We start from the raw sequence: 17,470 nt of genomic DNA, 5'->3' as shown, positions 1-17,470 counted from the left end.
ATTCGAAATTCAAATGTAATATTTTTTTATAATTAAGTGTAACAGTATTTATGGCCAGACTAAGTATATAAAATTCTCTTATCACAATGCTAGTTACCATACTCCTCCGAAACGGCTAGACAGTACCATGAAATTTTGTGTGTATATCCGATAGATCTGAGAATCGACCAACATATATTTTTATAAATGATAAGAGTGAGGCACAACAGCGTGTGCCGGTAATGCCTAGTAATTATATAATAACACTCACAGCAATCAGAACGTTGCTCTGATCGAAATAATCAGCGACCGGCATCACGTTCTTATAGAAGTTGTTGAGTTCCATCCGCGCGAGGCTGAGTACGACGTGGCCGAGTCTCGCGCCGTACTCGATCTGCCGCTCGAGGACTCGCTGCCGCCAGCTGACGAGAATCACGCCGCTTATAGTTTGAATCTGGAATGAATTGTTCTTTTAGAACTATTTTGGCGGGGTTCTTTTCGTAAAAAAAAAAAAATAAAACAGCTGGCCAGCATTATGCCGCTTATCATTTGAATTTGGAACTGTATGTTCTTTTTGAAGGAATGTGGTGGTTTGTTATTTAAGACTGAAGATTATGATGTAAAAAGTCAGCTGTAATTGCTGATACAATTGCTATATACACAAAAAAATTGAATTGATAGCCTCCTCATTTTTTAAGTTGGTTGATAAAATGAGTATTAACCAAGTCGAACTATTTTTTATATCGAAATGTATTTAGAATTTTTAGGATAATAAATGTGAAGCTTATGATCCAGATTTCACACAAATATTAATACTGGATTTTTTCAGCAACTTACACAGTTGTCTTGGTTGGCCCTAAATGATCCTAAGCACACAACTATATACAAAATAATACGATAATGTATACAGATATCAATAGAATAAACAGTTCATTTTTTTCAATATACATTTAAACTAGAAATACCTACGAACTCGCCTTGCATTCCGATGAAATATACTTTTAATTGAAATATAATTTATAGGAAATTGCCTGAATGTCACACGGTTCCAGCGGCCGCGACACGAACGCGATTAGATATCACACACGTCCATATAACATGCTATTTGTTTTACCATATACAAACCAGTCTTTAGATTTTATAGAAAACTTTTGCCCGCGGCTTTACACGCGTTATATCGCAGTAGTTTAATAGATGTTATCATACCTATAATACTTCCTCCTGAGAGACACTATCTATTTAAAAAAACTCCATCAAGATCCGTAAGAGAACTGCGTGATGATAGCATATAGCCTTGCTCAATAAATGGGCTATCTAACATTAAAAGAATTTTTGAAATCCTACCAGTAGTTCCTGAGATTAGTCGATTCAAACAAACAAAGTCTTCAGCTTTATATAGATTTAGATTTTTACAGCCACTACAAAAATGCAGGTAATTTGTACACCTCACTTCCAATAAAACCCTCAAGACTTAATTATAATTCACCAAATGCAATCCTTTGATGCCAATTAATTGCAGTTATTACAACAGTAAATTAAGCAGTAAACGACCGCCTCCTTGGTACAGTGGTTAACGCCTGATCGTGGAACCGAGGGGTCCTGGGTTCGATTCCCGGTGCGGACACTAAAAAAAATGTTTGTCTGACAGGACATAGAAGACTGGCACCTATTATTGTACATTTATATTGGATAGTTTTTCTAGTTTAACGTACTGTATGTGAATACAGGTTTAGTGGAGGTGTTTAAAACCTTCTATACTAATAATTATAAGCTGCAGAATTTGTTTGTTTAAACGCGTCTATCTCAAAAACATCTGGACCGATTTCGAAAATTCTTTCACCGACGCCTTGGACAGTGAACTTAGTGTACAACAATATATGTACTACGGACGAAGCCGGGGCGTACAGATAGTAATCCATACCTATTAATACGCAATGAGTCGTCTTCTGCTACGTTTTTAAAGCGTTTTTTAGACAATATTACATTTATTATATCGTAATTATACATAAACCATTATTTTCATATGACAATGCATATTTTCGAATGCGTCATTATGATACGTGGAATGGAGCGCGACTGAAAATAGTTAATTAAAGTTAATAAATCGGACAAGCGCGAGTCGGACTTGCGACACTAATGCTAAAAAGTTACTGCAAAATTAAAGGGTTAAAATAATCCCATCCAATCTATGACCGTGCAAACCTTATCTCCAATGTCATATTATTTGTTATATTAGCAACAGGAATATGTCATCCCTAAGCTTGTCATCTGTCTAGCTATCACGATTCATGAGATACAGCCTGATAACAGACGTAAGCAGTACCTTTTACCCTTTTAGCTATATAAAAGTAGCTAAAGGGCCACTATAATAGCGAGATATGCCGCAGCCTGTCGCTCACATTCGCACGAATACGCTAATCACATATGTAGGATATTTGCAAATGTATAGATAAGATATAAAAGCCCTCAAATATATATGAAGTTAATTATATCCTTTTAAATGTTAATAGAGTCAAAGACTTAATCAAATCTGATAAAGGGAATACATGGGCTAATTGAATGTTATATGACCATCATAAAAAAAAATCAGAAATGTGTATTTCTTATATGCTTCAGGAAAAAACCAAGACATAATTTATTTTTAACTACTAAAAAGCATATTACACATGCAATAATTCTGATTATTTGCCAAATTATTCTTCAAACAACATAGAAATTTAATAGTGATTTATTTTTAAGCACAGCCAATAGATTTTCGATAAAATGCGTATTCTTATTTCTCAGCATAATTCGTACGCGTGTAATGTGTATGTGTGCGTGCATGCGTGCGTATCGACAGAGCCGAGACCGATGATTCCTTGATTTTACAAATGTGTGTGTGCGTCATTTTAATTCTCGGCGTCGTTTATACACTACGTATTAAGGAGTAAAGTCATTAACAATTCACAGTTACAATTAGACAAGAAATTCCATATACAGAGCATTACTGGCTATTCTGTCTGCCCTTGACACACTCAGTTCCGATTTTTGGAGTTCAATCGATTGATGATAGAAGGAGTAATGTGTTCAAAATTTACGCGTTAAAACGGTTTTAAATCTGTTTTTTTTAATGTCCTCTAGCTCTCCGAATTCCGTATGAGGCTTTGCCGGCGTAGTCCAATGTAATGATAGACACTACCGGAGTAAAGTTCTAGTAATCGTAAATTTTGTAGGAATTAAGTTTTCGGAATAAAAGCTATCCCATGTAATTTCTCGGGTCTCAAATTATATTATTACCAAATGTAGTAGGCGAGTAAAAGAGTGACTTTCTCAGTAATTATTTTATTATAAGCAAGAAGGGAACCCAGCATCTGATTACTTACCTTATCCGAGTATTCAGCGACATCTCGCATGGAGCGAGGGTACCCAGACACGAGGTACGTCTTCGCAGTAGGCGCCATTTTCATTTCCAGCATCAGAACCTCTGTCACTGTCTTGCTGGACAGCGTGCCGAAGTCTTGCATATCTGGATGGAGGCAATGCGATAGATATGAGTATTAGGTTTATGAAATGGTTTTAAAATTTCCCTTAAAAACAGTTCACGGGAAAGTCTCAATATGGTTAAATATTCACTTTCTGGAATCAAATGGGTAGATAAGAATAATGCAAAAATACTTGAAGAAACCTTTTTTTTATTAATAAATACCTGTTAACAAACTCAGAACAACCATAATCCATACTTGTCCAGCCTGGTACACGGTAAAACCGTTATGCTATTATTAGCTTGTTGGCCAATTTAAGCCAATCATTTCCTTTTATAAATTGACTTACATAAGCAATGTTCACGCATTTTCCTGACCCCATCCTACGACCAGTGAGGTCAACGATTTCCTTACCCTAATCGCCTCGGCACAAGTTACAATTCCACATAAATAGTACAGAATAACAATATCAATTGAGCAATCGATATTATTTCTCGAAATACGAGAACACGTGAATCATAAGGCACCTTGGTTAGTTACAGTTGGTCGCTCCCACGGTGACTTAGAATAACTATTTACAAGCATAGACCTTGGGATGGTGTCAGGGACAATTCCATAAGGACTTTTCAATGTCTGAAACCTGTCAATAGCGGAAAGCCATTCGTTTTTCAGGCAGGCTACCTTAGTGGTGTAGCTTGGCGGCTCCCGGAGGCATACGAATAGAGGCAGCGGGAAGGACTAATTAAAAAAAAAAATTAAATACATTGGAAATAGCACGCATAAATTTTTATATATATCCTGGTGACAGACGGACAACGCAGTCTTATTCGAAGGTCCCGTTTAATACTTTGAGTAAGGAGCCGTGCCCCTGAAGCTGCAAGCTCAAAACTCGCCACAGCAAACGAATATATTCGACTCTGTCTGTTTTAGCCATATAATTGCGTATTTTTAATTAACTTAAAATATTATGTATGGGATGTGTAGAGCTGATATCTCATCCATTAGCTTCGTTTATCCTTATATCTACTAATTGAAATTTCTTAGGGTACGGCCCAACCGATACAATAATAGTCTTGTATCTAAGAAGAAATCTCACCATTTCCAATAGCATACTGCTGCAGCAGATCAGTCATGTTGATGTGGACCAACCCACGGCGCTCCTGCATGAAGTTGTCGCAATGTGTCACCTTGCCACTGCCCGGACCTCCTAAAACAAATTGGTACTAGGGAATTTCTGATCGATTTTATTTGAATTTTACTCGTGGGATTCAAGCACGCTTTGGTACGTAAATGGAGCGTAAAATCAGCTCGCAGCGGGGAAGTTACCACACACAGGTGTAACGTTCGGTGAGTGGGGGAGCCGGAGGCTCGGATACTTTTCCTTACCCTTCCCAGTCCATTTCTTTATTATCGTCGTCAATCTTTTCCTTATCCTTTAAATTCAAAAAACGGGCAACGCATGAATGATTTATGTCATGGGTGAAGCACTTTTGGATTTATTACGACTTACGGACAGAGATCTGATTAGACTTTGAATATAACTTTAATCGCCAATATCTTTCATTTCAAATTGAGATAAAACCCCAAACGATTGTTTTAAATCCGTCCATGAGTACGTTATAGATAACGTTGTATGAAATGTCCAGATATATTTAATGTTAAGCTAAAGGAAATATGTGCATTATAGTTTCATATACCTACCTAGCTTTTAAGTACTATGAGTAATGTTTAAGTGTTTAGTAACATACCATGTACGTCGATTTAAAAAAATATTATATACCTACGTAACTCTAAATAACAATTCTTCAGTTCAAATCAATATCAGATGAGTACGTCGATAGGATGGCACCAATTTTCTCATATTCATGGCTACTGAATACTAATTCTAAAAACAATATTTTAAAAAGCTCATGGACAAACACCTGTAGGTACCTTACCAGTTAAGTATTTATTAATATTAGTTAAGTATTGTTTAATGACGATACCATTTAGTAATCTCTGATGATACCGAAGTTATAAATATCTAACATTAGACTGTGCTACAATTATTGTCTTTTCCCCAAGTTTTCAATAATAGGATGGCTTCGTGCGGTTTCACTCTGCACGAAGGAAAAAATATAAGCCATATTACAGGATAATTTTCAGTCAGTCAAGTGGTTTTCACCCTTTTTTATAATATTTGTTTGCAGATAAATAATCGATTGATACATCATATTTCTTTAAAATGTATAAGAAGCAAATACTCAAACATATGTAGAATTCAACTAGATTCCTTTTAAAAGCTTGAATTTACTATCGACTTGCAATCGACAAGCGGCTTCCACAATTAGTCGACAAGACCTTAAGAGTAAAGATTTATAAACAAATAGATAAGTCAAATACCTACCCAATACAAATATAACTGGGACATTGGGTGGTTCGAATTTGACGTGGCTGGTGTTTTGCATGGGGAAGCCCGCGCCCGTGGGTGATGATGGCCAGGTGCTCTCACGTCGGCTTCGCTCGCCCGTCTCCAAATCTTCATTGTTTTGTTCTAGTATTGTGCAAGAATTAAAAAACACGATAATAAGTAAAAAACGCAATACTATTTTTATATCGAGATATTTAAGATATAAGATAAGATTGAGCAATGAGGTAGGAGGTACCTGCCGCCTACCGGTCGCAAATTCAAATAAACATATAAAAAAAATTAAGTTTATTGACCTAAAGATTATTGAGCAGATATATTAAGTGTTTTAGTATAACTTTAAAAGCTCTAAAATTTGCTCAATTCATTGGTTCAATTAAGGTACAGGGAAAAAGATAAAAGTATAGGCGATTTTAAAAACACCTCTTAAGTTTTATCAAACAATTAACTATTAATAAATAATCTTTAGATTCAGGGACTTTCGTCCTTAGCCCATAATCAGCACATGTTTAAAATCCATCAAACGCAGATATGCACTGCCAGGTTATGAACCTGTAGACCATTAAGGGAATTGATTAGATGACGAACCTATACATAAGCATATGGTTTAATTGCTTAATCGCCTAATAGACAGAAAATAGAGCTTGTCGAACTTATTTATAATTAATAAATATTTTTCCTACATTGGCGCCCAAGGTGGCACAACTCACCGGTGTCTAAACAGATGCCCATATTCCATTAAGAAGAAAATGTTTGTTTGTCGTTCAATCACGAACTCAATAGTCTATATCCTTATCTATTTTGTTGGCACTTGATAAAAACATGTCAAAAACAGTCTGATGTGTGGTCACACGTCGTATTTAATTGTTCATCGATTGAAGGGCGCGACCTTGTAACAAGCATCAACTGAATGAAATAAAAATTTATATAGCGAAATTAAAAATGTAATTAACTCATTTTCGTCGAATTAACTCTTCAATTTCAAAATTATTCGAAAGTTGTGTCTTCGTGAGAGCATTTCTGCCAGCAGTTTGGAGCGGTCCTGCATCGCGGGGCGCTGTCCGCACTGTTTGAACTCCCGCGCGCGACTGACCAGACACGTTCTTTTTTCAAACACCAAGTGTTAGCATGCTATCGCTTTCATTCCCACCGTAATTGAAAGGGATAGATGACACATTGAATAATTAACAGTGCGCCCCTGAATGAATCAACCGCGTATACAATTTAACAAAATGCAAGGCACATGCAGGGCTGGTGGTAATTTATTTGCTCAAGAACTTAACTCGTTAAGCGATTAGGGTCATGTCGGTAAATTTTAAAGAGCCCTAGAGGCCACCTTGTGTAATAATTTATTCAAACTTACGACTGTAATTGATACGTTTAGAGAACAAAGTTCCAGCTGTAATGACACATTTGATGGTACAATTATATCGAACTCCTTAGTGGGTCACCTGAATAATATGTTTTAACAGGACTTTTAGTAAATTATACAGTTGACAGTCATTTATATTCCAATTAAAGAAAGAATAATAATTTAAAATTATTTTATACTAGCGGGTACAATATATCCATCTGAAATCAGGAAAAGGTTGTATAGGTTTCAATAACTTTTTGATACTTTAATGAATACAAAACAAAGTAATATATAGAGTTGTCGTTTTATTAATATAATAAATTTGCGCTAACAACTAGTGCGAGCAGATTTCGGCTAATATATAATTATCAAATAATAAGAACAATAACATTATTACATCTAACAGTTATCAACAATGTCTTTATTAGTGAACTAAATAAACCGGGATTTAACAAAATTAAACTTTAGTACGAACTTGATCCACTTATGAGGTCTTTTCATTTTAATTTTCAATCTACCCTCACTATTTTTTCATCATTTGAATCACATAATCTCTACTAGAAGGAAGGACCAAATATTTTAAAGACGTTATTGGCAATTACCAAGGAGTTGTTTTATATAATTGTTTATAGAAATTGCTAATAACATCTCTCACTTTCCATGAAACCCTGCAAAAGCAAAGGATTTCCGCCGATTGCACCCAAAACTGTTAAATACAACATACAATGATAAAACCTGAAACAGTATGGAAGACTGACGACCTTATAACTCATAAGAGAATCAAGGCAGAATATTTCTATAAAGAACGAGCAGTTTTCGAGAAAAAAAAAATTATATAGATTTACATCTTACAACATTGGTGGATTTCATTTTCAGTCAACATTAAATTGTTATAAATTTCGCTTGTATTGAAAGAAATCACAGAACAGATACATAAGGTTAAAAGGGGCCTTGGAGGACAGAGGCGCGCCGCTCATATTTGGAAAATGACGTTATATGATATCGACATATAAAATAATATTAAGTCACTATGTCTGTTGATTAAACGAAACAATGACAAACAGGTTGAAAATCATACATTGCTTGCAATGCTTCATCACCAACTTGTACAAAAGCAAGCGATCGCGCAATGTAACGCGTTTTGCGATACAGTCGCGAGTGCCGCGTGTCCGCTCCTTTTAACTGTTCTATGAAAGAAAAAATACTACGCGTGTACACTATTGGACGCGGTCGCATGTCTTAACAATTTAAATATATTATCCCACATAGATAGAACATATAGAACGCCCAACAGTGTACAAAATAATATAATGATTAATAAACAGTTGAAATTAATACTCCGGTAGAACACACATTTAAAATAATTAATTCAAAATTTCAATAAAAATCTAATCCGCGTTCAAATTAAATGAAAATATTAACCGACTTCGAAGAAAGTGTTTTCTTTCTTTGGACACTGTATAAAGGCTCGGTTTCCTTTCGCACAGTTGAAATTTGACGTAAAAATTTTGGTTCAAAAGTCAAGATCCAATCATCCGGAAGTAAAACGAATAATTTTTCACTATTGAGGGTAGGATGACATGCATACGTTTTATATTTATTTTGACAATATATTTAGCTCTCTGTATGTTGTGCTTATGCAGCAATGTTACATAATTTTCTAAGTAAAATACATTTTATCATTTGCAAAAAAAATCGTAACCACATGATGTAGGTTATCTGTGTTAGAATAAAAATTAATAAATCACGTTTTTTCCACAATACAATAAGTTATAAAATAACAACTATCCTTACAGAGTGCGATGAACTAATTCATTCTAACAATTAATTTATTAATTAATTTAATTTAATAATTTAAGTACGAACAGGTCATTAAAATGTATATACAATAAACTACAACACTACAAAATGTAATAATAATAACAGGGTTAATTTTTATATGAGTTGATCTTCAATCATTATACAAAAGGTGATGATACAGTTACATAAAAGGCCTTCACCAAAGTTGCACCCAGGTTGGAGATTTAGTGCTTTGTAAATCCAACTTTAACTAATCCGAATAAGGTTGAATTTATTTATGGTGTGTATTAAGTAGGCCCGTTATAATTGATTGCTTTTGGTTAGTTTTGTAAATATAACTTAAGGTATTGGCAATAAGCTTGATTTTGCTATAACTTTGACTTGAATAATAATTTTGACCAACACTGTTGAGGTTAGTTTTGAGTTTGTTTTTGTGTATGTTGTTGTTTTTAATGATGGAAGGTGTTGTACCATACGCCCTTGTGGGGTATGGAACGAATGCACACCTGTTTGCTAAATCTCTGACATGTTAAAATAGATCAGTGAAACATCACTGATCTATTTTAGCATGTCAGTGATAAGACTTCTACTACGACGCTCGCCTAGATCAGACTTATAATTCATTTCTACTGATACAGTTGAAAGCCCAATACTTATTTATGTGGAACTAGGAGCTAGGGTGTTGGTTGATGTCAAAAAAAGCTATGAAGGTATAATAAGTTTAGTGAATTTTTCAAGAACTGTCTTTGGACTATATTGGGAATATCTGAGTGTTGAGAGGAATTTGTTAAAAATCAATTTTTACAAATATAAAAATGGTTTGAGTAAGTTCTCAACTAAGACAAACATAATAACCTCTTTTTTATACACATCTGTATATAAAAGCTAGGCCGTGTCAAATTCATAAATATTGTTTCTATAATATTTAAACTGTCTTTTCCAACAAACACAACTTGAAAAATTCACTCCAGTATCATTGTAGACATATATTATTGTTTATATGTTGATTGTGCATATATGATTGTAATTTAACAATGTCAATAACTCTTAATATTAAAATAATTCAATTTCGCTACTTATAAATAGACATACAAACTAATGGAATGATATTTTCTATCAAATATGATAGAGACTAGTGTATATAATACATACAACTAATTAAGATATTTTTTATAAATAAAAAGAATGTATACTATAAATAGAACAGTATAGAAAAAGGTAAAACATTATTGAACGATATATCATGATTGGAATCGGATATTCATGAATGGCGCGAAAAACAAAATCAGCCGGCGCCATCTTGAATTTTGCATTTTAAAATTCATTAGTTTTTTAAACACAAATAGAGGCAGTGATTATGAATTGGATGTTTATGCTACACTTTAAAATTTTTCAGTTACAATAAATAATTTCTGATTTCGATTAGGTGGCGAGTTTTATATTATCATGCACTATATAGCAATTTAATCCATATATCAACTTAATCACAATTATTAATACAATTTATTCGTCAACATATATGATATATCATCAAATAAAAAAATACAAAGATCCAATAGAAAATGGCCCTCCCAGATAATCCAATGAAATCATATTTTTAGATTTATACTGATACATCAACACCTCCATTATATTAACGATTGTCAGTTAGTTAAGATTGTTTCAAGTATGCTTCCTTTATATCTCCTTTCAACAAATTCCAAATGTTTCATTTCATTGTACATGTAAATGTTAATTTCATCATGCAAAAAAAGGATTCATACATTCGAATATTCCATCAAAAATCTACATTTAAGATCGTAATGTAGTAAATGTTATCGAGTATAAGCCTACAATTGATGTTGTCATGTAGAGATAAGGATTATTACATTATCAACAAATATAGAGTATATCTCTTATCTTAATAGACATTTTTTAGTAAAAGTACAACCAAACTTCTGTTGAATTATCATAGCAGAATGTAAAACATATTAATAATTAGTAATTTTTATATCACTTATTATTTTTATACACATGGTTATAATATTATAGTTTCCAATGCCAATAAATATACACACTATAATGGGAATGCCTATGCATTTTAAGATATAAAATAAAATAAATAAAAAAAAATGTCATAAATAAAATAAATATGTAACTAAAGGCAAAACAAACAATGTTTCAAGGTGAAGACAAAGATCAATTTCAACCATAGACATGAATACAGACTCACATCACTTCGGCCGCACCTTCTCGTAAAAATATATCTGTGGTACACTATTCATTTCATTCATAAGCACTTTCCGTTTCACAAACTTGAAATGTTCGTACGCAAATTCGTACAACTCGTTTTCCATTTTCCAAATGTCAGACTTTCGTATTTTGTCGATGGTCTGTTGCGTCGGTTCGATTTTTGAACTGGTCTGTCGTAGGTGCGATTTATTGCTGCTCAAATAGTGTTCTGTGGCGCCTTTGAAAAAGCGCGGCAAAACCGCTTCGAGCACTGAAATGAAATCCAGCATTTCTTCCGTCACACCAACTAATAAATAGTGGTTGATGAGATTGTGTTTTGCCTGGTCTAACGCCCATTTGTTGCCTGGTATCCTGTAATCAATAGAATTTAAAGTTTTTAAAGCTATTGCAATTCTTTCAATTTAGAGATTTTACGAGACAAGAGACAAAAAATAGAAACTACAAATGAACATATTTTTACAGAGCGTATAATTTACAAATAACAGTTTGAAGATTTTTCAATTACATAAAAAAATAAAACAATTTCTTGCTTTACAGCGCAGTGACATAAGTAAAAAACACACATAGAGTAAAGAGTACAGTTATTTAGTGTTATAACTTCAAATTGTCTATGGTTTCGATAGTCATTCTCTACCAAGAGTTTGGGCACTATAGATCAACTAACCAGCATTCAGCAGCGTGGCCACAGAAGAAAGGCACCTGAAGCCACATGTTACTGGGGTCACAGTCTGGCTGGCTTTTCTCTACACACTCGTCAAATGTCTGCAAAATTTAAACAATGTTATATATTCTAGTATTTTTGTCATTCATTGGTTGAACTTCTTGAAAAACAATTTTTTTCATCTATACAGAGTTAATTCTTGCACCATTTCGACACCAAATAAGTTTTTTAGTAGGTAGCTATTAGAATGAAGACCAAAAAATGTTGTAAAGCTGGATGTATGTTTGCTAAACTTTGGTATGTAGACAATTGAACAATTTTAGATGATGCTTGACAGATGAAGCTATGTACCAGAATACGCGAGTTATAGATAGAGACTTGCTTTTGACCAGGTTTTTCTAAGGTTGAAACTGTGCAGCACAGCTTATTTAAAATAAAATGCCCATGTTAATAATTGTATACAATTTGTGTTATGTCTAAGATCATAAAATTGTAATATATATACCATTTTATCCCCATGCTTCTTTCTTACTAGATGTGGTCTAAAATTGTCTCCATGTCGTAGAAAATAATAATAAGAGACAAGCCGATCCAGCGGCTTCCTTATTAGGTTTATAAATATGGGTTTCGAGCTTGTGCCTAGCCTGAAAAATATTAAGAAAAAATATTTAAGACTATACTAAATTCAGTTTAGTGAATCCTACCAATATTATAAATGCAAAAGTTTGTAAGGATGTGAGTGTGTTCTTTTACTCTTTCACGCAAAAACTACTGAACCAAATGCTATGAAATTTGGTACTTATATAAGCTGAACAACAGGAATAACATATAGGCAACTTTTTATACCGATATTCCTACGGTATACAGACATACGCGGGTGAAACCGCGGGGCGCAGCTAGTAGGTATATAAAACAAATATTGAGCTAAGTTCCAAATAATGATAATTAAAAAAAATTTATCTTTTTTTAACCCAAATAGTTATGAAGAATAGAGTTAACATTTGATTTCCTCATATTTTCCTAAAAAAAATATATAACATATAAATAATTTGATCACACTATAAATTTTTAAATGTATATTGTACTGTTATAATGTAAAACACAAGAATAATGTAATGAACGTTTATGACATTCTAATAATAACAGTTTAGTAACTATGCCTAAATAACAATTGATAATATACTAGCTTTCCGTCCTCTAGACCTAAAACCGAACCTTCTCAAAAGTATGGTATGATCTTTCTCAAGTTCAGCTCCACCTTTATACCAAATTTCATCAAAATCGGTTTGACAATTATTTCATACAAACTTTCATCCCCTATTTCAATACCTTCTAGACTTTTTTGCGATAGAAAGTATTCTATATCCTTTCCCAAATTCTTCATACCAAAATTTCCCAAAATCGGTTCAGTGGTTTAGACGTAAAAGCGTAACAAACAGACAGACAGACTAAACTTTCGCATTTATAATATTAGTAGGGATTACGAAAATTGTTACTTACCTATCAAAATTAAGAAATGCCATATGCCCGTGATATAGAGCTGGTTTAATTTCCCGCCACTTAGTTACATTTTGAGCAAATTTATATTGATTACTGAGGGACATGACATGCATGTTCGCCGTTATATTGATATGTAGTACTTTAAAATGATTCTTCTTGCATAAATCATACGCTACACCTACGAAACTCGTGGATCCAGTCTTGGGGACTCTATTATATATAACAACCAAGTCGTCGTCATCATTTTCGATCACCTTCGGGAAAAACTGACGAGATTCCGAATGCGCTTGAACTAATTTATATTCTGAAAACATTGCGAGTGCATTTTAATGAGATTTCTATGCTGCATTGACTTAAAAGATATATATTACATACCTAGTTTGCGATAATTGTCCTCGATACGAGTTACTTCGGACTGGAAATATAAAACCACAATAACAATAACACATAATGAAGAAAATAGCCATAACTTATGGATGTTCAACATATCGCAAACGAAAAGCGCGCTAGACTAAAACACATTGAGCACTGACATAATTAAAATATGGGTTCATTATAAATATAAACATTAGTTTCCCACTACTCGCGACACCCACACAACAAAAATCATTCCGTTTGCTTTGATCAACATCAACACAACATCGTTTGGAATGCGACTGTCGCCAATCGCCATATTTCAAATGTCAAGTATGTCAAAGTCATAATGACACTACATTTTCGTTTCACGTATTTATATGAACCTAGAGCATTGTAGTTGTAAAGAAAAATTTAATACAAATATTAATTGCTTCTACTACTTTATAGATTTTCCAAATGTTTTATATTAAAAACACCTTATTATAGGAAATGCGATCGAACATAATGTAACGTAAATATTATTTAAGTGGGTAATCAAGAGGTTGAATTAAGACATTTAAAAACAGAAAATTTTACTATGAATACTAAATAGAGCTGTTGTATGTTATCACCTTAAATTCACTCTCTTCGCCCAGTTTTATAATATTGGTATATTGTATCCAATTAAAGTAATACCTTCTTCGTTACTTTGTACTTTGCCATAAGATATTTGTGCGTATTTTTTAGCCATAAATCTTTCTTTTGAACTGAAAATTCTTCCGCGAGTATTTTAATGCTTTTTAGATACAACCGCAATACATCGCATGTTTATGATTTACATCCGGCTGCAACAATCCTAAATTGGATTGCACGTGCAGTTTATAAGCTAAAGTGAAACTCTTTCACCATTATGAAGGTATTAATAGAATAATTTTTGTAACAATCAATTAATAGTCGTTTAATATCACGAAAATGGGTTGAATAATAAAAGGTTTCGAGATGTTTCTATTCTCCAGCAAGCATCTACTATATCTATAATTGATCGTCAGATCAATTATTATCTATCGACAGTTTCGTTTTTCAGAGAACATCGTTCTCGTCGTAAATATCTACATATTTTATATTTATTTCCGAGATAAGAACTATCATTTGTCCTTACTCTAGTCTCAAACTATCTATCTAAATCGGTTCAGCTGTTCTTGAGTTATAATAGTTCAACTAACACAAATTTCTTTTACATCTTAATATATATAAATTCCATGTCATATCGTTTGTCTCTGATGGACTATTAAACTACCCAACCGATTTTAAGTTAAGAGTTGGATCAACTTAGCACAAGATTTGCAGTTTGACCCAACTTAAAAGATGGATAGTTTATATTATTTAAATTACGATATATTTATCGTTAGTCATTACTAAGCGGAGCCAGGGTGTGCATCTAGTATGGAAAAATTACACATAATATATTTTATTCTACATCTACGATACTATTTAGGTAGGATGGACACTATGTATCTTAGCTTATCTAAGTATCTTTACGTCACCGTCCATACATTATAAAGTAAGATATTTTAAGCATAATCGATAGCGATACCAAATACCCACGTGCATGTTGCACCGTCCCTCCTAATGTAATACGACAAGGGTTGGGATTTAAATAGACCATTCACTCTTCTCTAGGAAATTGGTCGTGACATTGAATTTATATGGTATTATTATAACAGGAAGGTTTTTACGAAATACTAGCGGTCCGCCACAGTTCTCCCGTGGTACGTTTTTTCTAATAAGAACCTTCCTTGTTCCTTAACAAAAATAATTTAAAAAATTGACTAAATTGTTCGCGTTGTCCTTGAGTTTTACGCTTAGCAACATTATTTGGCGATTAATTTTTATGTATGTATATAGATAAGTAGGTACCTACTGAATTTTATATTTGGACTCTTTTTTAGTATTACTGACACACGCACAATTTCGCATACAATAACTTGCATAATTGCTTATGACAGACTATAAATCAAGCTTCTCTGTTGTATTTTTTAGATAAATGAATAAACAAACAGAAAATGTACCTAATTATTCTAGTTTTCTTAACCTATATCGCCTTCAAACGCTCATAAACACATTTAAAAAATTTTCATCAAAAAAAAATTATCATGGGGCTGAATTCTAACTCCATCCTTTGCTGTTGCGATAGCACCTTTTAACAATAGACTCAAATTTCCACAAATCAGGGTCCCAAGATGCACTCACACAGATTTAAAGAGCAACGTTTTATATGTTTGTAATGTTTTCACGCTCAAACCGCTGAAACGATTTCAAAAATTCCTTGACCATTCGAAAGCCGCAACCTCACAGAATGACATAGGCCATAATGGACCACGGGCGAAGCCGGGGCGAATAGCTAGCTCATAAAATGAGCAATTCACGTCAACTTAAAAATAACTTCTGTAGCGTAAGCACGCATTTTATGTACTAATGAATTATCATCTAAATATTTTGGACAAAAAAAAGTAATATCATTTCGTTTGAATAATGATATTACAATGATCGAAGGTCATCCTACTATTCTATCCTTCTTAGTAGGAAGTATTATAAATGCGAAAGTTTGTAAGGATGTGTGTGTGTTTGTTGCTCTTTCACGCAAAAACTACTGAACCCATTGCAATGAAATTTGGTACGTAGAAACCTGGACAACTGGAATAACAGATAGGCAACTTTATCCCGATATGCCTACGGGATACGGTCTTACGCGGGTGGTTGGAATCTGTAGTTGCGTGGCGATTAGTATCATTGATAGCCGAATATTCTACTATAGTTATTCATTTATCGTAGGTAACGCCCAACTTTCATATTCGGTAAATAATAATTGAGCTCATAAAAAGGTACTAATCAGAAAAATAAAAAATCACAAACACAGCAAAAACCATTGCTAAAGTTTTAAGTCTGTAAAATTAAATCAGACTCAGTCTGTAAAATTATGTCAAAAGCAGACTGTACTTTGTAATAGCACGATAAAGATAGGTACTTAATACTTATACAATGTATTCTGCTTGAATAACGATTTTTCTCCAACAACCTCATTTTGCGGACATGTAGTTCATAATAAGAAATTTATAATTTTCTTCAGTAATGGAATTAGAAGTGAAATATTTCACCAAACTCCAGAAACGGTTTGACCATTTCTCATGGGTTTTTGTGTGTATTTGATAGGTAGATGGGTTTTAAACTATTTTATATACCAGTACCTATTCGCCTTGGCATCACCCGTGGTACATAGATAGCCTATATCACTCAGTGAAGTTTGCGCTTTTTAATGATGAAAGAATTTTAGAAATCTGTCCAGAGGTATTTGCGTGAAAACGTTAAAAACATACAAAAACATTTCCTCTGTATTAGTGTAGATATAGTGATAAGGAGGGTCCAAGTAGAAAAATTTGTGGAAGTTGAGAAATTTTCAGTTTAGATAGCCTGTATAACCATTTCATGAAAACAGTTTCCTAAATCGAATTAACTCGATAAACCACACTATGTTCTCTTATCCTTAGGACATATCAGCTGGCATTGCAACTCCTATATCTCAGACCTTCAGAGACGTTGCCCACTCGGGCATCTACCAACCATTCTTAAAAGTATGATTCATTGATCCCCGTTCACCTTGCAATAAAATCGCTTCAATCCAATTGTAGGGCTTCGTTCTATCTTCGTACAAACATTCGTAGTATAATCAGTTGGAAACGAGA

At 33.5% G+C, this 17,470-nt stretch overlaps 2 protein-coding genes across 2 annotated transcripts in view; both read right to left on the bottom strand.

The window, feature by feature from the left end:
• The window catches only part of LOC119828387, a 28,469-nt gene extending 21,530 nt beyond the window's left edge, over positions 1-6,939 (bottom strand). The window contains exons 1-5 of the mRNA XM_038350516.1: positions 6,558-6,939; positions 5,827-5,973; positions 4,537-4,647; positions 3,342-3,484; positions 251-433 (exon numbers count right to left, since the gene is read on the bottom strand). Of these exons, the coding sequence (XP_038206444.1) occupies positions 251-433; positions 3,342-3,484; positions 4,537-4,647; positions 5,827-5,973; positions 6,558-6,579 (606 nt within the window). The 5' untranslated portion in view covers positions 6,580-6,939. The remainder of the gene's footprint in view (positions 1-250; positions 434-3,341; positions 3,485-4,536; positions 4,648-5,826; positions 5,974-6,557) is intronic.
• A 547-nt stretch (positions 6,940-7,486) lies between these two features.
• On the bottom strand, positions 7,487-14,059 carry LOC119829718 (heparin sulfate O-sulfotransferase). The gene is made up of 5 exons (XM_038352360.1): positions 13,770-14,059; positions 13,395-13,698; positions 12,400-12,538; positions 11,898-11,995; positions 7,487-11,584 (listed from the first exon to the last, which is right to left on the bottom strand). The coding sequence occupies exons 1-5, from the start codon at positions 13,879-13,881 to the stop codon at positions 11,215-11,217; spliced, it is 1,023 nt and encodes a 340-aa protein (XP_038208288.1). The 5' UTR covers positions 13,882-14,059; the 3' UTR covers positions 7,487-11,214.
• Between the last annotated feature and the right edge of the window lie 3,411 nt (positions 14,060-17,470).

The sequence above is a fragment of the Zerene cesonia genome, chromosome 1 (assembly GCF_012273895.1).
Source record: "Zerene cesonia ecotype Mississippi chromosome 1, Zerene_cesonia_1.1, whole genome shotgun sequence".
In the NCBI taxonomy this organism is placed as follows: Eukaryota; Metazoa; Arthropoda; class Insecta; order Lepidoptera; family Pieridae; genus Zerene; species Zerene cesonia.
The sequence above is the reverse complement of the archived record's forward strand: the minus strand, read 5'-3'. Positions and strand labels throughout refer to the sequence as shown.